The sequence below is a fragment of the Alternaria conjuncta genome, assembly GCF_024043145.1.
Source record: "Alternaria conjuncta strain BMP 0040 chromosome Unknown scaffold_7, whole genome shotgun sequence".
Classification (NCBI taxonomy): domain Eukaryota; kingdom Fungi; phylum Ascomycota; class Dothideomycetes; order Pleosporales; family Pleosporaceae; genus Alternaria; species Alternaria conjuncta.
The window spans coordinates 70,919-90,550 of record NW_026250096.1 but is presented as its reverse complement, the minus strand read 5'-3'; the positions used below and the strand labels follow the sequence as shown (position 1 = coordinate 90,550).

The window sequence follows — 19,632 nt, the reverse complement described above, 5'->3', positions numbered from 1 at the left end:
TATAAGACGGAGATGCAACAGACCCAGTTAACCTTGGAACCATTGCGTCCCCAGGTACGCTCAGGCCGCCATACCTCCAGCTACCTAGGTAGGTAGCATTCACCCATCCTGTCGATAGTGTAGCGTCACCAGTGCTGACGATTAATAAATGGAATCGCCGGCATTTCGACGCACTCATCGGGTCCTCTTTGTGCCAATGCGGGGAATGCTGGTCATGTCTCATTTCCAGTCTCGTGGTATCAACAGTATCGTCAATCTACCCCTCTTCGGTACTTGTTTTTCATATAATTGATGATCAGCTTGGCTTGCCTTCATATCTTCTTCGGCAGTTGAACTCTCCGCTGTGCAGTGACAGCACGACCCATCGAAGACCTAAGACGCATTCTAATCGTAGTTTAACAGGGTATTACGGGACCGGGTCTGAGGCGCATGCATCTGTGCAGGAGCTGCTCTTGACTTGGGATTGAAATACCCAGTTAATAGTGCTCAGCGCCCAGCTCATGGCAGTGAGCTTCAAGATGCTTGGTATGCTTAGCCGGGTAGACAGCCGAACAAAAGGGTTGTTGCATCACATCGCCTGTCCGAGTGACCTTCTGGCTGCGATGACGATGTCTAATGATTCCTACATTGCGTGGAGATTGCCCTGTAGACCTACGGGTGTCCGCGTCGCACTAAGCAGTCAATTCATCTCATAAGCTGTCCGCGTCTGTGGTCGGTCATGTTCTAGCCTCCAGTGAGATGAATCTCGACATGGCATGTAGGGGGCGCGCATTATCGGTATGCGAGAAAAGGCTTTGAACACCAATTGCAGCAGTTGGGGCGTGGTTTAGCATTCATTGACACATTGATTGAAAGATCGAACATAGAGTACATACGCCCAAGGGTAATTAGACGGCTCCGCGAAATGGGACATAAGAGACGCCTGCCGATGCACTTGCCATGATCTTGATTCAACCCTTTGTCAGTCTTCGCCCACGATACTACTGAAACCCCAAAGCCTGTACTGCTCACCATCTGGGCATGTATCACTACTTCGTCATTGCCGCGTGGCTTTACCACGTCGTTCACGCACAGCTTGTTGGTACTCAGCAAACCGAAACCCATCCAGGAATGACATGGCAGTCTTGCACCGCCAAGGGTAGCTGCACAACCAAGAACGGTAAAATTGTCATCGACGCCAATTGGCGATGGCTTCATGTCAAAGGAGGGTAATGGCATAGGCACAGTCTGTTGGGTTGACTCAGCTGCTAACACAAGACTAGCTATGACAACTGTTACACAGGTAACGAGTGGAACGCAACTGCCTGCCCAGACAATAAGGCATGTGCGGCCAACTGTGCCGTTGACGGCGCAGACTACAGTGGCACATACGGCATCACCGCGGGCAGTAACTCCCTGAAGTTGAAGTTCATCACGAAGGGTTCCTACTCCACAAACATCGGTTCTCGGACGTACCTCATGAAGGATGATACGACTTACGAGGTAAGTAACGTTCTCGTAGGTACAAACAGTGTCTCAACTGATCCGTGGATTTGAACAGATGTTTAAGTTTACCGGCAACCAAGAGTTCACGTTCGATGTGGACGTGTCGAACCTGCCATGCGGGTTCAATGGCGCTTTGTACTTTGTTTCAATGGATGCAGATGGCGGATTGAAGAAATTCTCGACGAACAAGGCTGGCGCCAAATACGGCACAGGGTACTGCGACGCCCAGTGCCCACGGGATTTGAAGTTCATCAACGGCGAGGTAAGTCACGCTCGGTTCCAAGAATTGGTTTTCAGCTACTCAGAATGCTGCAGGGAAATGTCGAAGGTTGGCAGCCATCCTCCAACGATGCGAATGCAGGGGTTGGGGGCCATGGTTCGTGCTGCGCAGAGATGGACATCTGGGAAGCGAACGCTGTCAGCACAGCCGTCACCCCACACTCGTGCTCCACAATCGAGCAGTCTCGTTGTGACGGCGACGGTTGCGGAGGTACCTATTCGGCCGACCGTTATGCCGGGGTTTGCGATCCTGACGGCTGTGACTTCAACAGCTACCGCATGGGTGTCAAAGACTTCTATGGCAAGGGCAAGACGGTAGACACTTCAAAGAAGTTCACCGTGGTCACACAATTTGTCGGTACCGGGGACGCTATGGAGATCAAGCGTTTCTATGTCCAGAACGGCAAGACTATTGCGCAGCCTGCATCTACTATTCCTGGCGTAGACGGGAACTCCATCACAACAAAGTTTTGCGACGAACAGAAAGCTGCGTTCCACGATACATACACGTTCAAAGACAAGGGCGGTATGGCGAACATGGCAAAGGCTCTCGCAAACGGCATGGTCCTCGTCATGAGCCTGTGGGATGACCATTACAGCAACATGCTTTGGCTTGACTCTACGTATCCCACAGACAAGAATCCAGACACGGATCTAGGTACCGGCAGGGGAGAATGCGAGACGACGAGCGGTGTGCCGGCAGACATTGAGAGCCAACATGCTGATGCCACTGTTGTCTACAGCAACATCAAGTTCGGGCCACTGAACTCGACCTTCGGTTGAGGGAGTGTAGTGGAGGGAGGGAGCTGCAGCGGAAAAGATGACCTCCAGTTCCCGAGGTCGGGAGAACGGGGGACATGAGAGCGTGGTCTAATACACATGGTTTGTCGCGTACTGAAGCGATAGTTGATCGCTTGGCAGAAGAATTCAAGGCGCGTCTGCATGCAGCTTGCAATGTGGAGCAAATTCTTCTGTGCACCCCGGCCCCCTTTGATATTTTGTTGAGTGATGACAAATCATGCGACAAGGCCCAAGCGTCATTAGCGCGTGTCAAAGACGCGCGCTTCTCGTCTACCTAGGTACTCTCAGCTGGGCATGGGCGACTTCGTCCAAATGTGAGCGCGCTTTGTCCGACCGTTGAACAATAACACTTACGTGGGTTGCGTCACGCAGCCGTGCGTAGGTATTCTTCTTGCGTGTTGGCGTTGCCAAAAAACGAAACATGGACCACAGCGTGCGTGGTAACCTACAATCTTAACGACACCAAGCATGGCTCAGCAAACCTTCCCAACGTCGCCACACTCTGTATCCATGATTTACGTGGGATCAATGGCCCCGGAGGCACAACTGAAATATCGCCAACGGCACACAACGCCGAACCTTGCCTTAGACATGAACATCTCCAAGACACCGAGGCCGTGCCGCGAAAGACACTCGATACGCTCAATGTTTGTCTCTAGGTGCGCATTCAGGCTGTATGCAACACTACGCTCGATGTAGTTGCTCAGATAGGGTCATAAGGGGATTGAATCGGAAAATGACACGGATTACGCGAAGAGCTGATCCACCGCTGCAACTGTTTCTCTGCCCTTCCTCGCCCTAAAGCCCTTCCCATACCACCGGGTACTTTATCTTCTTCCAAATCAGCCAGGGGCGCTCATGTATCGATCAGAGTAGTTCTGAGGAGGGAAGAGAGCCTCTTTCAGATCCTCGACATCCACTCCTTTGTTGCCAAGGTTGCCTGCCGCGAGTGCAGCATCCACGATCAGGTCCCAGTCATCGTGATCTTCTGTGGATGATTACTAATAGTCTTGACGTATGAGCACAAGAGCCATGTTTGGACAACGTACCAAATATCACCACCAAGCAGTCCTGCTTGTTCCTATGGCTACAAACCGTCTTCCCACCAGGGATGACACGCATGTGTTGTCGGCAATAGTAGAAGTGGTTGGCACGAAAGCAGGGTATATGGAAAGAGTCTTGAGAGCATTTGACATCGTTGGTCCGCCCTTCTGGAAAAACGAATCCACTGATATGCATTAGCCACTATCACTCATTCATGAGCGCTCGCTCAGAGAGCATCTCACCAAGATCTCAAGGTGCCCTCACGTTTGTGGCGGCGGTGCTCGGACATGATATTCTCCATGACCATAGGAAGATAAGCTGCGTTGTCTTTACTACCAATGACTGGCTGCTGAGGGCGGACTGGGTTCAGTGGGGGAGCAGCGTGTTGTGCGCGTGGTGTAGCATTCGCATCCACCGATTGAACAGGGGATGGGCGACTAGAATAGCTGTTGTGTCTAGAAGAAGCCTCCCCTGATGATAAGAAGCGGGTACGATCATACCTGTCGTTACTCGTGGCGCCACCGGTATGTGCTCGTGGAGGTGTTGTGATGCGACCAGTACCGATAAGAGACTCCGAGAGAGGGAGAGGATTATCTTGGTTGGCAGTCGAACTCGAGTAACCACTGTGACTACTGCCAGGCGGTCCAGGAAAGCGGTTCGTAGCAATTTGGAGCTGATGTAGGAGTTGTCGCTGGCGGTTCTCAGCTTGTTGCAGACGCTGGCTTAGCCCGACAATGTGGCCATCGTGTTCTTCGCGGATGCTCTGGATTTCGTCGCCGAGTGCCTGGAGCTGTGCTTGAATTTGGCGAGGGTGTGGTAGCCGCGAGTCCATCTCGTAGGCAGGACGCGCGAGTTGAGCGAGAGAGTGGCTAAAGACGGCTGTAAAGGCTCTACGAGCTGAGTCGACGGTTCAAGGAGCGGGATAGATGAGAGCTTTACTTCAGAGGCCACATCCAGAGGTGGGAAATGTCTTGGCCAGGGAAAGTATACGTCATCTATGAGCGGTACGGCTGCTAAAACGAGACAGGCCCGGATTCAATTTCATTACGGTCAAGCATTGATACTATCAGATTAGGGTCGTACGTGATTGGAGTACTGGAAGATCTATACTCGAATGCGAAATTGTTTCCCATTTCCTAGCTACTTATGCTGGTGTAGTTGATCTTGTCTTCGTCGCTGCTTTGGGGGTACCCAGATGGGATTCGCCGCGTTATCATATCGCTTTTCCTATCTGACAACACCGGCAGAGACATTATCCAAATAGCATAGTGACAAAGCGTGCTTTTGGTAGCTACATGAATCTTGCATTGTCTATCTAGTACAGAATGTGGTGGTGTACATGACTACCTGGGTATGATATAAGACGCAATAAAGGCGGAGGAGCCATCAGGAAACTATGGGGCAACTATCGTATACCATACTCGGCTAGAAGGCTAGTATAGTCGCCCTCCCAGGGCTCACTGCCAGACTCTTGTGTTTCCTCGTTGTGCGCGTCTGCTCTTACGGTCATTGTCACAGTCTCTCCACCGCTCTTCACTGAGCCTGAGTCATGCTCAAAGTACTGTTGAGATGAAACCCGCCGCGGCCTATTCTGGAGGTAGCGTAGTGAGCGTTTGCAACGATTCCAAATGCTTGCTTGGTCTTCAAGACGGCCGCAAGTGACATACTGGCTAGCGTTAGAGAAACAAATGTTCTAGACTCTATCAAAACACTCAGGACATACCTCAATATTCCCGTCCCGAATTCTGCGAACAACAACAGCGCTTTCCTTCGCTGCTTCTTCGGCCCTGAAAGTCTCTAGTACCGACAGATGGCGCTTTTGCCATGGTGCCCGCCATTTGATATGACGCCAGTGCATGGTCTAGGAAGCAGTATAGACATCAAGTTGCGATCGAATCTGAGTTCTCTCTTCTAAAGGCGAAGGGAAGCTTTCGCATTCGGTGGCTGAATACCAAATTTCACACTGGGACTATGTTAGTTGGCTTCTACAGACTATACTGGATATAGCAGCACGGGTGTCGAGTCCTCTTCGCTAGTGCTAGTGACTACCTAGGTAAACAACACGGACCACAATCTGAATATCATTAACAAATTGTAGTGACAACGGAATCCATCGATATTTTCTCGTGCAACTAGATCGATCATGTCGCCTCTCCCAAAGCAGAACACATATTGAAGGTTCAATGAATGGCGCTACACCTTCACTGGAGCTTTGTATTTGTCACCACAAACAGTCACAGGCTTGGCTGCTTCCTCTTAGCGAGTTGAGAGCGTGTTTCTAGAGTGTTCGCTTCCCCTTTCGCTTCTGCTCCAGCTCCTTACCATCAAATTGAAGTCGAAACACGCGTTGCAATCACTCTCCGCCATCAGCAACCAGGAAAGCATGTCGGTCCCCCCTCGCATAAATTCTACTTCCCCATCAGCGTCCTCACCGACAATTCCGCGACTGGTGGAGAACCGCAACTATACGCGTTTTGCAGACGTCGACTTTGGCAACCGGCTGGCCGACGCGCGCAACCTCGTACACACGCGGAGGCCCTCCCTTTCTCTTCGTCCAGAACATACAACCGCTGTAGGTTCGGTTGCATCTGAAGTCGCCAACTCGATTCGGCGGGCTGCCTTGATCCCGCCCGGTGCGCCAAAGCATGGATGGGAGAAGGGATCATACCGGTCACCCTTCGACTATCACATCCCTGGCCATACCGTAGGTGGCAGAGACACGCCTCCTGGTAGATCAAATTCGCATGCCTCTCTTGCGGGGCTGTCTTCGCCTTCGCCTCTTCACAGCATAACGCCACTCTACACTTCGACGCCTCTTGCGACGCCTGCATACGAGATGAAGCCCAGACCTGAATCCGATTCACTGTGCCGTACGGTTACACCTGGTCCTGATGTAAGCTTTAAAGTCCTTTTCTTGCTTGAGTTGCGCGACTGACTGCTTCCAAGGCAAGGGAACGTCTTGTTCTCATTGCCCCCCTCCGCATGATTCGCGGAGCAGGGGCCCATTTTTGTGAGGATGACCGGGAAAAACTGTATTGTTTCATCGACGGTTACATGGCCGACTCGTTACACACTGTTGTCGAACGCGATGGCATCCTTCCCAATATCGTTTACAAGGTCAGCATTCCCATGACAGACGCCGCTTGGGTCAGCTACAACCAAGTTCTCGCTACATTCGGGTTCGCCAATGGTGTGAATGACATGCTCATTGCGGGCTCCGACAATTTCGACAAGTACACATACATGATCGATGATGTGAGCGCAGAACACGAGCAAGGCTGGAAGGTACTAGCGAGTTCAAGTGAGAGGAACCTCGACATGACAAGACTTTCGCAAGAGCTGGTGCAGATCTGGAAGAATACATGGATCGAGAATGGATCTGGCTATGTCGGAGTAGCCAAGGATATTGTGCAATAACGTAAGCAAAGGTTGTGACAAAAGTAGCAGGATGGATCTACCGGGAAACGCTAGCTCGGAAGCTCCCTGGCGCCTGTGGAATATTGCTTGCTGCTCAACGATTCGATACAAAGTCTTTACGGTATTCTTACACGGGTTTGCTCGAGTGTGAAACTGAGGCGTCTGATTTGAAAACACACAATCTCCTATTTAGACGATGTGCCGTTATCTTACATGAGAGCGCAACGTGCTGGACATTCTGGAATGCATTGTACTGAGACAGTCCAAATGTATGGAATATGTCGAAGTCGTTGGCCCTTCGCAATTATCCGATCATCAAAGGTACTTGCGAATGGCTCAAATCAGGGACGTGAACGATGGTCGTCTGTTGACGTTCAATCTCTGATGTCTTGTAGAGTATCCAGGTACCTAGGTTCCCTGAAGATGCATGATCAGTAAACTTAACACAACGCTACATCATTGCTGAGGTTGCTGGGCCGTATCTGATGTACGTGGAATCGCGCCCAGAAGGATGTGGTCGTGGCGCTGGCAAGCTTTCGCAAAAGGAAGCAGCGGGTCAAACTGCGGGCGAGAAGCATGAGCAAGCCCGAAGACGCTGTCGTGGGTGCGCTGCGTACGCTGCCTGCGCAGGTGCAACGTTGGTACGAGTGCAGCAAACATCTTGTCCAATGCAGAACTAGCAACGTGCCTTTTTCGACCGGTGCAAACTACCTCGGTACTGTTGCCAGGCATTCCAAGTTATACGTTGAGCATACACTCGTTAGCCCATATGTCCCATTGCTTCCAAGGTTCGGTCGCAGTATTGTGCCGACTGGATGCGGCATGCTTTCCCCTTCCAGTAGTATCTGCGCTTCGGAGGGCGGCCTGTTCCATTGCTACCGAGGCCAGTGTGTATCCATGTTGAAAGAGCCACGGACATCGGGTGATTGCCAATCCAGGCGATGCATACCAAGGCAGCGTCGTGTGCAGAGTTTACAGTATAGTACGTGCAGTACACGGGTAACGTTCGATCAAGCATAGCCTCCGGGACTAAAGCTTCCCCACAACTCGTCTATTACCCTTGTCCCGGTAGTCATACGCCACCAGAATTATTGAAACAGTCATGTCTGCTCGTGATACTATGTAGCGCAGTGCCCCTTTTCCGTCAATGAGCGACGAGCCTTTCGCGGTCGACCCAGTCGGCAGATTGTCAGGAACTTACGGGAGAATCTGCTGATGCGCCTATAAATTCCAGGCACTCTGCATAGACAATTGCTCTGGCTGGCATCTGAGACTTGATCTTACAATACCGCCATGCGACTTCTCAGACTCGTAGGCTTTGGCCTGTCCGGCTTGATCGTAAATGCGACGCTCCAGATTGTACCTGGCGCGACTTGGACAGCAGTGCGTTTCGTCGTACCCATGAGCAAATGGCAACTGACATTACACCAGACCAACACAGGCCAGCACATTCAGGCTCACGGCGCCGGCATCATCAAAGATGGCGAAAAGTGGTATTGGTAAATAGCTCTACGCGCAAGGGCGGCCTCTACCGGTGCTGATGCGCCCGCAGGATTGGCGAAGATAAAACAAACGGAACCGCTTTCACAAACATCAACTGCTATTCGTCTACGAACCTTGTCGAATGGTCTTATGAAGGCGCTCTAATCTCGCGGACTGCATCTGGCGACACAGGGCCCGATCGTGTTATTGAGAGACCAAAAGTTATGCACAACAAGCGAACGGGTAAGTATGTCCTGTGGGCTCACATTGACAGCGCCGACTATGGTGAGGCGAAGATTGGGGTCGCAATAGGCGACAGCGTTTGCGGAAAGTATTCGTATCTACGCAGCGAGCGACCACTGGGCTTCGAGAGTAGAGATTCTGGCGTGTTTGTCGATGACGACGGCAAGGGCTATCTACTGACCGAAGACGTATGACTGCCTCGTAGCACAGTAGGGACCTGTTTCTGACGAAGCCAGCGCCGCAACGGCCTACGCATCAACGCACTGTCTGATGATTATCTCAGCGTTTCCAGCAATGTCTACGTCTGGAAAGAAAAATACGAGTCTCCGGCCATGATCAAACACAAAGGCGTTTACTTCATGTTCGCCTCGCAGCTTACGGGGTGGAGCCCGAATGACAACTACTACAGCACGTCGACGTCTCTCTCGGGTCCATGGTCGTCGTGGCAAAAGTTCGCCGACTCTGGGTCCAACACGTACGCTTCTCAAACAAGCTTTGTACTGTCTGTGGGGGATGGGTACGTGTACATGGGGGACCGATGGCACAGTGAAAATCTGATGAGAAGCACATACGTATGGTTACCGGTTGAGATATCTGGAACGACGGCTAGCATGAAGAACGCTGTCAACTGGATCCTGGACCCCGGTACTGGAGCCAGCAGGGCCGGGCCCAAAGAAAACATGTACGAAGGCGAGACGGCAGAGCTTGCTAACGGAGCCACATCTCAAGCATGCTCCTCGTGCTCGGGCTCGAAGGCCATTGGGTACATTGGCGGCGTGCCCTCGGGGTCCGCCACGTTTTCCAAGGTGGAATCTTCAGCAACGACGCGCACGACTGTAAGGATCAAGCATCTCAACGGCGACAAGCAGCAAAGGTATGCAGCCATCAGTGTGAATGGGAAATCGCAGAGGGCGGCGTTCTTGCCAGACGGGGGAGGAGGCCCGGCAAGTTCAGTGGTGCACGTCAACGTGGAGCAGGGCGTCAACGAAGTCAAGGTTGGCGGGGTGGATGAGGGCTGGGGGCCGGACATTGACAGGGTGTTTGTTCCCGTGGAGTGAGGATGGGCTGATAGACTAGCAATGTATGGTGTTCAGTCCATCGACTTGCTCATGATGGCGTATTCGGCGGGGATGACCCTGTTTCTCGTGATCCTGTCGTCGGGGCTGCACTCGTCCCTGGTGTAGCCCAGGCTGTGGTACATGCTCTTTGCGCGCGTGTTTGCGGTGAAGACGGTCAGCATCGTCTTTGGAATGTGACATGCGCGCGCCACGCTCTCGACGAACTGGACGAGGCGGGACCCGAGGCCCTGTCCTCGCAGGCGCTCGTGGAGATGGATCTCGTAGATGTAGAGGACAGGGCGGTCGTGGTGCGGGGGGTCGTCGTGGGTGAACATGAAGGAGGTGAAGCCGAGGATGGCGTCGGGGCCGCCCTGGGCCGGGCGCAGCAGCAGATACATCATGTCGGCGTCGAGCATCTCGTCGCGCTTCCTGCGCGGGTCCCAGCCCATGGCCGAAGCCGCGTAGTCGTGGCCCGACGTGGCGTGGACGAGGCCGAGGCAGGCGTCGAGCTCGCCCGGGCGGAGGTCGAGAGCAGAGGGGACCCAGTGGAACGCGACGGGGCAGGGTCGCTGGGGCGCCTCGTAGGCACTGAGGGCGGCGTCCTGGCGCAGCAGCGTCTGCACCGTCTGCATGCGCGCGAGGGCCTGGGGCGAGTGCATGGTGGTGTGGTGAGGTGACGATTCCGCCGCCGCCCGCCAACCGCCCACCGCCCACCGCCCACCGCCAACCTTGGGCACTGGGACGCGCCCTCGACACATCGCACCGCCATGCTGCGCGCCTACGCGACCGTCGCCTCCAAGCCGCCCTCCCGCCTGCGCGCACGAGGAAAATCCCCCGTGGGCCTGGACCACGTACCTGTCCCACGACGCATCCGGCCCGGCGCCACGCCCGCTGACGGTCCTGCAGTTCATCCAGCGCCAGCGCGCCCTGGCCCTGTGGCGAGACATTGTCCGCAGCACCGCCAGCATCCCCGACGCAGGCGCACGACGAGACATGCGCCGCTTTGCACGCTCCGAGTTCGACCAACACCGCTCCGTCGCTGACCTGGGCCACATTCGATATCTGATTTCAGTCCGCCGCCCCAGAACCCCCGCAGCGTGCCCTGGCCCTTTGCTAACGCCTGCCCAGCATGGAAAGACACAGTTCCAGACCATCAAGGCCACCCTCATCAACGCTGGCCTACTCGCCGAATAGCCTCTGTTCAGACACTGCTGCCCCGAATTCCCAACCCCGTCCTGGCCATGGATGCCCCGGTCGAGCAACAGGCCGTCTGCGTCGTCGGCGCTGGGCCCGCAGGTCTGGCGGCTGCACACATCTGCAGACAGCACGGCTTCGCAGTCACCGTCTACGAGGCCGCAGACCGTGTAGGCGGCATGTGGAGACATGACCGCGGGGAATTTGGCGACAAGTGCAGTCCGGAGATGCGCACCAACCTGAGCAGATACACTGTTGCCTTTTCTGATCTGGCTTGGACATCGGTACATGTAGATATCTCGAACCCTGCTGCCGATCCACTAGCTGTTCCGCCTGTGTTTCCCAAAGCGTGGCAGGTAGAATCCGTGTACAGCATGCTGTGAGACAGTTACTGACTTCGTACATGCATCTTTAGGCACGTGGGCCGCTATCTTGCGGCCTATTCAGAAACCCTTGGCTTAACTGACGACATACTCCTCGAGCACCGAGTTGTCAGCGCATCACTGCAAGAAGATCATACTTGGAGAGTGGTCAGTGCCGACGGCACCCGTCAGCTAACATGCCGTACCTTTGATCGACTCGTCGTCGCCAGCGGCTTCTTTAACAAGCCAGCCCACACCTTCAATCCCGTTCCCTCCCACCCTCTCTCAAACATCCAACACTCCTCACGATTTCGGACTCTCTCTGCCCTGACGGAAACCCCCGGCAAGATAGTCGTGATTGGAGGCGGCATCAGCGGCTCAGAGGCTGCTTCTCAGGCTGCTTCTCAGATCTCCAACGCAAAGCACTCGCCTGGTGGAATGACATCCTCCCACGCCGACAGCAGGGTTTTCCACGTCATCAATCGTCCCTTCTACTGCCTGCCCCGCTACCTTCCACAAGACCCTCAGACCCACGACGGGCATTTCAAGCCAGCACCCAGATTCCTTCCCCTTGATCTGATTCTCTACAACCTGTCCCGTCGCGGCCATGGTGACATCTCTGCAGCTATCAACACCGTTCCACCAGAAAAAGCAAAGAAAGGCCACGACTTCTTACGATCAAGTATAGGCTGCCATCACGCCGACGTCGGCTTCTCAGAGCTCGCGTACACGGCGACCCAGACACAACACCCTGGCTACACCGGTATAACCGACACGTATATGGAGTTTGTCAGAAGTGGCATTATTGTGCCAGTCCGGGGATGGGTTGAACACGTCGAGCAGGCAGCCAACGGTGATTGCCTAGAGATTAGTCTTGGCCAATATGAGCCCTGGTTCCATGGGCCAGGCGCAAAAGCTATGGTACTCCGCTTACTCGAGAGCCTAGGCGCATCGAAAAGACTGACACTTTACAGGGCGAGAGCAGACTGAGTGATGTGGTCGGTATCATTGAAGCCACAGGCTACAAAGCCGACCTCGATTGGCTCGACGCCCGTGTCCAATCCCTTCTCGCTGACGGCAGCGACAACCCGAATCCGCGCATACCATATCTCCTGTCACGTGGTTCCGTCTTTTCGCAGCAAATACCTACAATTGGGTTCGTGGGTTTCTACGAAGGCCCTTACTGGGGCGTGATGGAAATGCAGGCTCGACTTCTGGCGCAACGCTGGGCCAAACGAGAGCCTGAGCAGTCGGCGACTCTCTCATCCGCCTTGTACACGTATGATGATACGAGGCATATGCAAAATGCCATGGGTCAGAGGTCCTTGCAAGTGCCGCAGTTCTGGATGGCCGACTACGTTGGACTAATGGAAGAGTTCGCACGAGAAACGGGCGTCTCACGTGACGACACCCTATTCGGTAGCCAATCGGGTCCCGCATTCCCATCGCGCTATCGACACAGAGATAGCAGTCTGCAAGCCAAGGCAGTAGTCAGCGAAGTTGCCGGAATACTCGAGGCATCCCAGGAGCATGCTCGGTTTGTTGCAGCGGCCGTGTTCACAGGCATGCAAGGTGTCTGGAAGATGACGCGCAAGATTGATTCACGCACCCAGACACCCGGTGGCACATTCGTGGGTACAGCTCACTTCCATCCGCGTCAATCTACCGATGCAGCGACCTACGCCTCCGAATACTTGTATATCGAACAAGGGACATTCACCATGGACGCTGGGCTGTCATTCCCTGCGACCCGTCGTTACGTCTATCGGTACAACGAAACAAGCGATGAGATCACCGCATGGTTTGTTGAAGACGACGAAAAAAGCGTCGGAAAGCTATTCAATACCTGGCGCTTCCACGCGCCTGATGACCAGGCTGGCGGCTGGATGGCTACGGGCTGCCATTGGTGCGATCCCGACACGTATCAAAATGACTGCGAATTCAAGTTTCGTGGTGCAAAGATCGATCGGTTCATGATCAGATACAAGGTGGACGGACCAAAGAAAGATTATCTGCATGAGAGCTGGTATCAGAGACCAAAGGTAGATGGCGGAGCAAACGCATGCGGATGAGGGCGTTGTAAAGACAGCGCAACGTTTGCAAAGGGCTATTCCATTGCGAATATATTGGGTGGGGTATCATATATAAATCGTCATATCGTACAGTTACACCTGGTCTTCAGGCCGGTCATGTGTTTAGTTGCTCAACACCTCCATCAGCGAGCGTACTGGGATGGGTAGGTGGCCCATCTCTCCCTATGCTCTCAAGGTCGGCCAGCAGCATCCTGAGATGATTCTCTCGGTTCTGGTTACTGCCCCAGGTGACCGCTTGCGAGTAGTACAGTATGTCCCACGCCTCGTCACCAATGTTTTGTAGGAACGTGGGCAACGATCGCGCTTTCTGGTACGAGCGCCAGAGTATTCGGCGGATGTCATCGTTTGCGCCGATATAGGCAAGCTCAATGGCTTTATTGAACGATTTCAGGGCGGGCGCAATGTTGAACGGTGGGGGGAGGTCGACGCGGAGGCGTTGGAGAGCGGCAACGTGCTCTGGGTCTTGGAGGGCAGCAGCCATACGCTCGCTGAGCGGCGCAGTGCGGCTGTCCGCGAGTTGGTAGGGGTCAGGCGCAGTTTCGTGGGCGATAGAAGTCAGATCGCCTTGCTGTTGCTTGTTCTCAGAAATGAGCTTTTGTATGTACATTAGCTTCTCCATCAGCTTCGGGTCTTTCATGATCTCGTCAACCTTGGCCTGGAGCTCAGCGGGAACATCTTCTTCGTCCTCCACAAGCTCTCCGGGCTGCGATGCTTTGGACTGGGCGAGCTTCTTCAGCTCTTCGGCCAATTCTTGGGGGTCCATTTCACGCTCGAACACACCCTCTTCATCTTGACCCAATGTGGAGTCTTCGCTGATCGCTGCGTCGAGTTCGGCTTCGAGCCCGGTGTCGCCACCCAACGACTTCATGACATCCCGCATCTGGTGCAGGAGCTTGTCCACGTCCTGCATGTCTTCGGGTGTCGCCATAGTCAGGTCCTCGTCTGGAGTCTCTGCTTGAGCAATGGCGTCTTCGGTCTCTCTCTGATAAGTCTGCCACTCGCGCTCCAATTCGGAGTCGGGGCGTTTACGCATAGCGGCGACCTTGTTCTGCATAGCTTCGTTGCCCTCAAGCTTGTGCATTGCCTTGTTCAGCATAGCCTGGAACACGGGATTGTCTATGTTTTCCACCTCAGGCATGTGGTCGATGCACGCTTGCAGGTCGGCCTTTGCGTCTCCGATGTCCGGGTCCTCGAGGACGTCTTGTAGTATTTCAAGTGTCGCCATCCGTAAGCCGGCGTTGAACTGCTTGCTCTCTGCCTCTGCCTTGGCAGCGCCCTGTTGTTTCAGTTGCTGGAGCTCCTCCCTCGACTTGATGCCTTTTTTGATGAGCTGGAGCTCATCCGTCAGTTCGGCGAAGTTTGGATTTGTCAGGAGGCTGTCGATGAGCCGCCGGTTCAAAGTTGCGTCGTCATGGTCGGGGTTCTTCCGAGACTCTTCTATCATCAGGTACATGTCTCTGTCCTTCTTGCGGTCTTCGGGCGTGGCTATGCGCTCAATCAGGCGCTGCGGCGTGCCTTTGTCCAAGTCCTGCTCGTACCAGTTGATGACGGGCAGATCGTCGCGTTCGAGTTCGGCATCGGACAGCGGACGCATTGCCTGGTCCATTTTCGCGTCATCCTCGAAGATGGAGCGTGAGCCTCTGAGCCGGCCTAGGAGCGAGGGCTTGGATTTCGTCGTTGCATCGTGCTCCGACCCATCGGGATAGCTGGCTTTGGTGCGTTTTCCGCGTCGGAGCAGCACTGGTGGGGGGCGAGCAAAAGGACATGGTGTAGCGCGAGCTCCCAGGAAAGCGCTTGAGCGTGTACACGCGCGCGAGAGCATCGTGGCGAGCTTGGTTGAGGAGCGAGAGTGCCAAGTCGCTGTCTCAAACTTGTGACGTTGTCTTGGCACCTCCGAGAACCCCGCAATTGCTTGTCACGCCTTAACAAGAGAGCTACCCAGGCGCGCTGCGATCATCAAGGTGGACTATCCTAATGCGGTAAGGCGGCAGCTGCCCGCAGTCCCCATCATTGCGAAAGCTGTATTGATCCCTTGTCCCTGTCCTGCCACCAGAAACGTCTCTCTCCGGCACATGATGAAGACGATGAGGACCAAATGGTTGCGCCACAAACAGCTCCGCGTCAGTGGGTTAGCGTCACACGTACATAACATACACCCAACGCGTCGTTACTGAGTCAATCTAGCCAGCTAATCCAATGCAGTCACAAAAGACACACGGTGCATTTCTCGAGTTACCAGGCGAGATACGAAATATGATCTACGCCATGGCCATCTACCCAGAGCTTTCTTCGCTCGTGATCGCAAATTGCACTAAGCCGGAGCATCTCGCCGCATCTGTGCTGCATCTTTCTGCCTTCCGCGTCTGTCGCCAGATACGGGTCGAATGTCTCTCCTACATTTGCGCCAATTTCTCCCTCAAGTTCCTTGGCCTGCAGACTGCGGATCTCTTCTTTTGGTGTGCGGGACCAGCCATCTCCGAGATCAAGGCTTTTGTTCTTGTGCAGCCCTGCATTGCTCCGAAAAGCAAACAAAGCGGAGATAGGAGTGAGCGCTTCCTGGCTGCGCTAGATAAGATGGACCAGTTGACCGAAGTTGTTTTGGAGGAAACCGCGAAGGTTCTGGCGTTGGAAAAGAATGAAGAGCACAACGAGTTCACAAGAAGGGTCGAGGCTTTGAGCAAAAGAGGCGTGAAAGTCCAAGTCAGCGTGGGGAACAGATATATCATGTAGAAGGAGTGGATTTGCGACGTCTCTTTCGTGGAGAGGCTGCTAGAGAGAATAGTGCGGGCGCACACGTCTTGGAGGTGCCGTGTCCTTACCCGCCATTTCCAACAGCCTTCGGCTTCTCTTTCACACGAGGTCGCATCTATAGCACCTCATTCGCGTGTATGCTGGGCTCACGAAGCATCACTGTACTGGTATCTGTCCCCTCCAAGCCATATTTTGACAAGTCCCACGTGACCACTGTAGCATTGAGAGCATAGAGTTAGCGTGTGCCATACACGCAGAAGTAGTAGCACATGTATGCTTTCAGGCTCAAGACTTACCTTCTTTAGCTTGAAATCCCATTCTCCCGTACAAAGGCTTGCCCATCGGGGACGACTCCAAGAAGGCAGGTAGTCTCGCGCGGTCCGCTTGCTTGGTACCCCACTCAAGTAACATAGATCCTGCACCTCGGCGGTGGTGATCTGGGTGCGTTACGAGGATATGTAAAACTGCTGTCCGTCAGCAACACCTTCCGACGTAGCGCGCTGGATACTAGCAGTAAAAGGGCTTCGTTCCCATGTACTCCCTTCTTACTCGACTCAGGAATACCATGAAGTCTAGCAAGCCCTGTCTTCCCTTGGCTTCATCATCTGGCACTGGATACATCTTGCTGGCTTCTCCCTCACTGCGCTCCCGCTCGTTGATGCGCCATTTGGCGCCTGCGATCATCTTGCCATGGGCGTCGGTATCGATGACTTTGAGATACACAACGTCAGGCTCGTCGCGCCAAGACTTGACGTGCTTTTCGATAGACTTTTGGATGTACTCGTCGGTGATGGGGTTAGGCGTGAGCAGGGAAGTGATACCACCGCCGTTGGCAAAGGCGGCGATCTGTATGGCGACGAAGGTTTCGAAGTCGGCTGCCGAGGTTATGCGGTGGACCTGAAGAGGCATGTTGCCTGTGTGTTACCAACACTTGGACTCGAGGCTGCGTCGTAGACAATTATACAAATGGACCACCACAGACGGGGATATTGCACAGTCGCTAGCACCTTCCTCTTAGGGCGAAGGCGGGGTGGTCTACGGCCAACGCGCAACACCAAAGAGGCACTGCCGCCCTTTATTTCGCCTTGCTACCAGCGTTCAGCCTTTTTCAACATGTCTAAAATGGAGACATGTTGCACGGGCCTGATCAGCGCAGACTCACAGCGGTGGCCAAGGATGTTGGGCCATGATCTGTCGGCCCACAGCTACTTCGACATCGCCCTTTCCCGAGTCCTTGGCCGCCTGGCTGACTGCAAGACTCCACCAAGCTTTTGCGGACCGCGGCATCTTCGCGACGATATATGCGCACCATGTTGTTTCCATCGCCGGCATGTTGTGCTACCGTAGGCTTGGAACGTTGCTTGGCCTGGACTCTGGAACGCACGACGATTCGAGGTGTGGAGGCATGAACGGGTTTCTGAAACAGCCACAGCATGTGACGCGATGCGACAACTCCCAAAGTCATGAGACATGGTTTTGGCCGAACACCAGGTTGCCGATGACGTTTTGAGATGTCGAGAACTCTGATTCAGCTCAGACATACTTATGTGGGATGCGATTGGCCCTTCACATTGTCCAAGCGCAAAGTCGGGAGCCTTGAGCGCAATCCAGACGGCAGTTGACGACAAATCACGCGAACGACAGAGCACCAGACTCAGGGACAGGAGACACCGCCACAAATCTCATGGCAGCTTCACCATATGAAGCTCGTCGCCTCGGTCGTTCCTGCTGCCCATGCACATCGCTCGTCCACCTCGGCAACAGCTGTCGCAGACCTGGCCAGGTGCGTGGGGACAACGGCTACTGGCATGTAGCTCTAGCCCCAACCCCGTTCCCGACGAGCTTGAACCGACATGGAAGGGCTCATAGAATATGTCGCACGACACTCTTGACTGCTAGTATGCGTGCTATATGCGGTCTGGCATGACGTTTGATGTGTCTTTGGAAAACAGGTGAAAACATGACAGGTGAGTATACTACATGTTCAAACTCATAAAAAGCGGTGGTTAAATAAACAGCGTTAACCATGGCATCTTGATGTATGATACTATAAAGGGGCTTGTCGCATGCTTCTTGTGGTGAACAGCAGTCCATACATTCCATATCTTCTCTTCCAATACCCTTACTTGTTTTATCCATATTCGCATAATACTTTGTAATACCCTAATATCCCTTCCTTGACGGAACAAAGCGAGACGACTCTATCATTATGAAATTCCTTATTTTTTTCCTACCGTCAGTCACACTTGCCGCCCTCGCCTCAATCTCACAAAATGATGTGAAGAGCGGCGGCGGCTGCAAGCCCATGACCGTCCTCTTTGCCCGCGGAACGACTGAGTTGGGCAACATGGGTTCAATTGCTGGACCACCTTTTGCCATCGCTCTTGGCGCGATGATGGGAGGTGCTGGTAACGTCGCTGTTCAGGGCATCCAGTACCCAGCAGATGTGCCTGGTTTTCTTGTTGGTGGAGACAAAGGAGGCAGCCAGCTCATGGCACAGATGGTCGGACAGGTTCGGGCCCAATGCCCGGACACTACACTAGTAATGGCAGGCTACTCGTAAGTAACACACTGCCCTCAATATCTTTCACATGATTCGCAAGTCTAACAAGAGATCTAGACAAGGTGGTCAGCTTGTCCACAATGCTGCTGATATGCTTAGTGCCGAGGACTCGGCATTTGTGTCTAGCGCAGTCATATTCGGTGACCCAAACAACGGCAAACCGGTCGGCAAAGTCGCAGCAGCAAACACTAAAATCATCTGCGCACCTGGCGACCTCATCTGTGCAGGCCAGCCTATCATCTTGGCACCTCACCTGTCGTATGGTGCTAACGCGGCTCAGGCTGCGCGATTTGTTATGAGCAACATGGCAGCTGGTGGTGCGGCGGCTGGAGCGGCAGCAGGAGCAGGAGCAGGAGCTGCTGCTGCTGCTGCTGCCAAGGGGACTACTAAGGGGGCTGCCACTCGCGCGGTGCAAGCAAAGTACTTCATCTCTTAGACCCCAGTGTCGGTGTGTAGACTCCTCTTCACGTGATGCGCTATATATCTATATCTCCTCTATTGTAGTAGCTGCAGGCCAGCCTACATTACGTTGTCTACATAATTATAAGTAAATAAATCTTCAAATCCGTTTCAGAGTTCCCCTGCCCCAGAGTCACCACACATGTGCGTCTTCCTCGATATGTCTGGAGCGCTCATTCGCAACCTGGGTTGGACTTGACTATGTGTGTAGAGCCGTCTGATGAACACGCATACGAACTGCAACGCTTGTCGACCGGGGTCGCTTGAACAAACGATCCAGACATGAAGTCTACTCAATGATCTTCGATATCTTGGAGAGCTGGCTGCATCTGAGAGAAAAGGAAGAGCAGTTAATCCCGTAGCAGCACCTCAGTACCGAGAAGATTGCAATATACACCGAG

At 53.9% G+C, this 19,632-nt stretch overlaps 11 protein-coding genes across 11 annotated transcripts; 7 read left to right on the top strand and 4 right to left on the bottom strand.

The window, feature by feature from the left end:
* Window positions 1-1,110: 1,110 nt before the first annotated feature.
* J4E85_005115 (uncharacterized protein) lies at window positions 1,111-2,547 on the top strand (the record flags this gene model as incomplete). Its single annotated transcript, XM_051469365.1, has 4 exons — window positions 1,111-1,208; window positions 1,263-1,482; window positions 1,541-1,747; window positions 1,801-2,547. 4 exons carry the CDS (start codon window positions 1,111-1,113, stop codon window positions 2,545-2,547), a joined length of 1,272 nt encoding a protein of 423 aa, XP_051326196.1.
* Window positions 2,548-3,407: 860 nt separating this feature from the next.
* Window positions 3,408-4,441, bottom strand: J4E85_005114 (uncharacterized protein; the record flags this gene model as incomplete). Its single annotated transcript, XM_051469364.1, has 3 exons — window positions 3,408-3,553; window positions 3,615-3,646; window positions 4,110-4,441. The coding sequence occupies 3 exons, from the start codon at window positions 4,439-4,441 to the stop codon at window positions 3,408-3,410; spliced, it is 510 nt and encodes a 169-aa protein (XP_051326195.1).
* Window positions 4,442-6,445: 2,004 nt separating this feature from the next.
* J4E85_005113 (uncharacterized protein) lies at window positions 6,446-7,026 on the top strand (the record flags this gene model as incomplete). The annotated part of the gene is made up of 2 exons (XM_051469363.1): window positions 6,446-6,502; window positions 6,556-7,026. 2 exons carry the CDS (start codon window positions 6,446-6,448, stop codon window positions 7,024-7,026), a joined length of 528 nt encoding a protein of 175 aa, XP_051326194.1.
* A 1,293-nt stretch (window positions 7,027-8,319) lies between these two features.
* Window positions 8,320-9,809, top strand: J4E85_005112 (uncharacterized protein; the record flags this gene model as incomplete). The annotated part of the gene is made up of 4 exons (XM_051469362.1): window positions 8,320-8,409; window positions 8,458-8,525; window positions 8,579-8,939; window positions 8,988-9,809. The coding sequence occupies 4 exons, from the start codon at window positions 8,320-8,322 to the stop codon at window positions 9,807-9,809; spliced, it is 1,341 nt and encodes a 446-aa protein (XP_051326193.1).
* Window positions 9,810-9,841: 32 nt separating this feature from the next.
* Window positions 9,842-10,468, bottom strand: J4E85_005111 (uncharacterized protein; the record flags this gene model as incomplete). Its single annotated transcript, XM_051469361.1, has 1 exon — window positions 9,842-10,468. The coding sequence occupies one exon, from the start codon at window positions 10,466-10,468 to the stop codon at window positions 9,842-9,844; it is 627 nt and encodes a 208-aa protein (XP_051326192.1).
* Window positions 10,469-10,576: 108 nt separating this feature from the next.
* On the top strand, window positions 10,577-11,003 carry J4E85_005110 (uncharacterized protein; the record flags this gene model as incomplete). Its single annotated transcript, XM_051469360.1, has 3 exons — window positions 10,577-10,660; window positions 10,716-10,880; window positions 10,938-11,003. The coding sequence occupies 3 exons, from the start codon at window positions 10,577-10,579 to the stop codon at window positions 11,001-11,003; spliced, it is 315 nt and encodes a 104-aa protein (XP_051326191.1).
* Window positions 11,004-11,050: 47 nt separating this feature from the next.
* On the top strand, window positions 11,051-13,437 carry J4E85_005109 (uncharacterized protein; the record flags this gene model as incomplete). Its single annotated transcript, XM_051469359.1, has 3 exons — window positions 11,051-11,359; window positions 11,486-12,286; window positions 12,340-13,437. 3 exons carry the CDS (start codon window positions 11,051-11,053, stop codon window positions 13,435-13,437), a joined length of 2,208 nt encoding a protein of 735 aa, XP_051326190.1.
* Window positions 13,438-13,552: 115 nt separating this feature from the next.
* J4E85_005108 (uncharacterized protein) lies at window positions 13,553-15,280 on the bottom strand (the record flags this gene model as incomplete). Its single annotated transcript, XM_051469358.1, has 1 exon — window positions 13,553-15,280. One exon carries the CDS (start codon window positions 15,278-15,280, stop codon window positions 13,553-13,555), a length of 1,728 nt encoding a protein of 575 aa, XP_051326189.1.
* A 374-nt stretch (window positions 15,281-15,654) lies between these two features.
* J4E85_005107 (uncharacterized protein) lies at window positions 15,655-16,188 on the top strand (the record flags this gene model as incomplete). The annotated part of the gene is made up of 1 exon (XM_051469357.1): window positions 15,655-16,188. One exon carries the CDS (start codon window positions 15,655-15,657, stop codon window positions 16,186-16,188), a length of 534 nt encoding a protein of 177 aa, XP_051326188.1.
* An 85-nt stretch (window positions 16,189-16,273) lies between these two features.
* Window positions 16,274-17,118, bottom strand: J4E85_005106 (uncharacterized protein; the record flags this gene model as incomplete). Its single annotated transcript, XM_051469356.1, has 2 exons — window positions 16,274-16,324; window positions 16,759-17,118. 2 exons carry the CDS (start codon window positions 17,116-17,118, stop codon window positions 16,274-16,276), a joined length of 411 nt encoding a protein of 136 aa, XP_051326187.1.
* A 1,300-nt stretch (window positions 17,119-18,418) lies between these two features.
* Window positions 18,419-19,208, top strand: J4E85_005105 (uncharacterized protein; the record flags this gene model as incomplete). Its single annotated transcript, XM_051469355.1, has 2 exons — window positions 18,419-18,768; window positions 18,830-19,208. 2 exons carry the CDS (start codon window positions 18,419-18,421, stop codon window positions 19,206-19,208), a joined length of 729 nt encoding a protein of 242 aa, XP_051326186.1.
* Window positions 19,209-19,632: the final 424 nt, after the last annotated feature.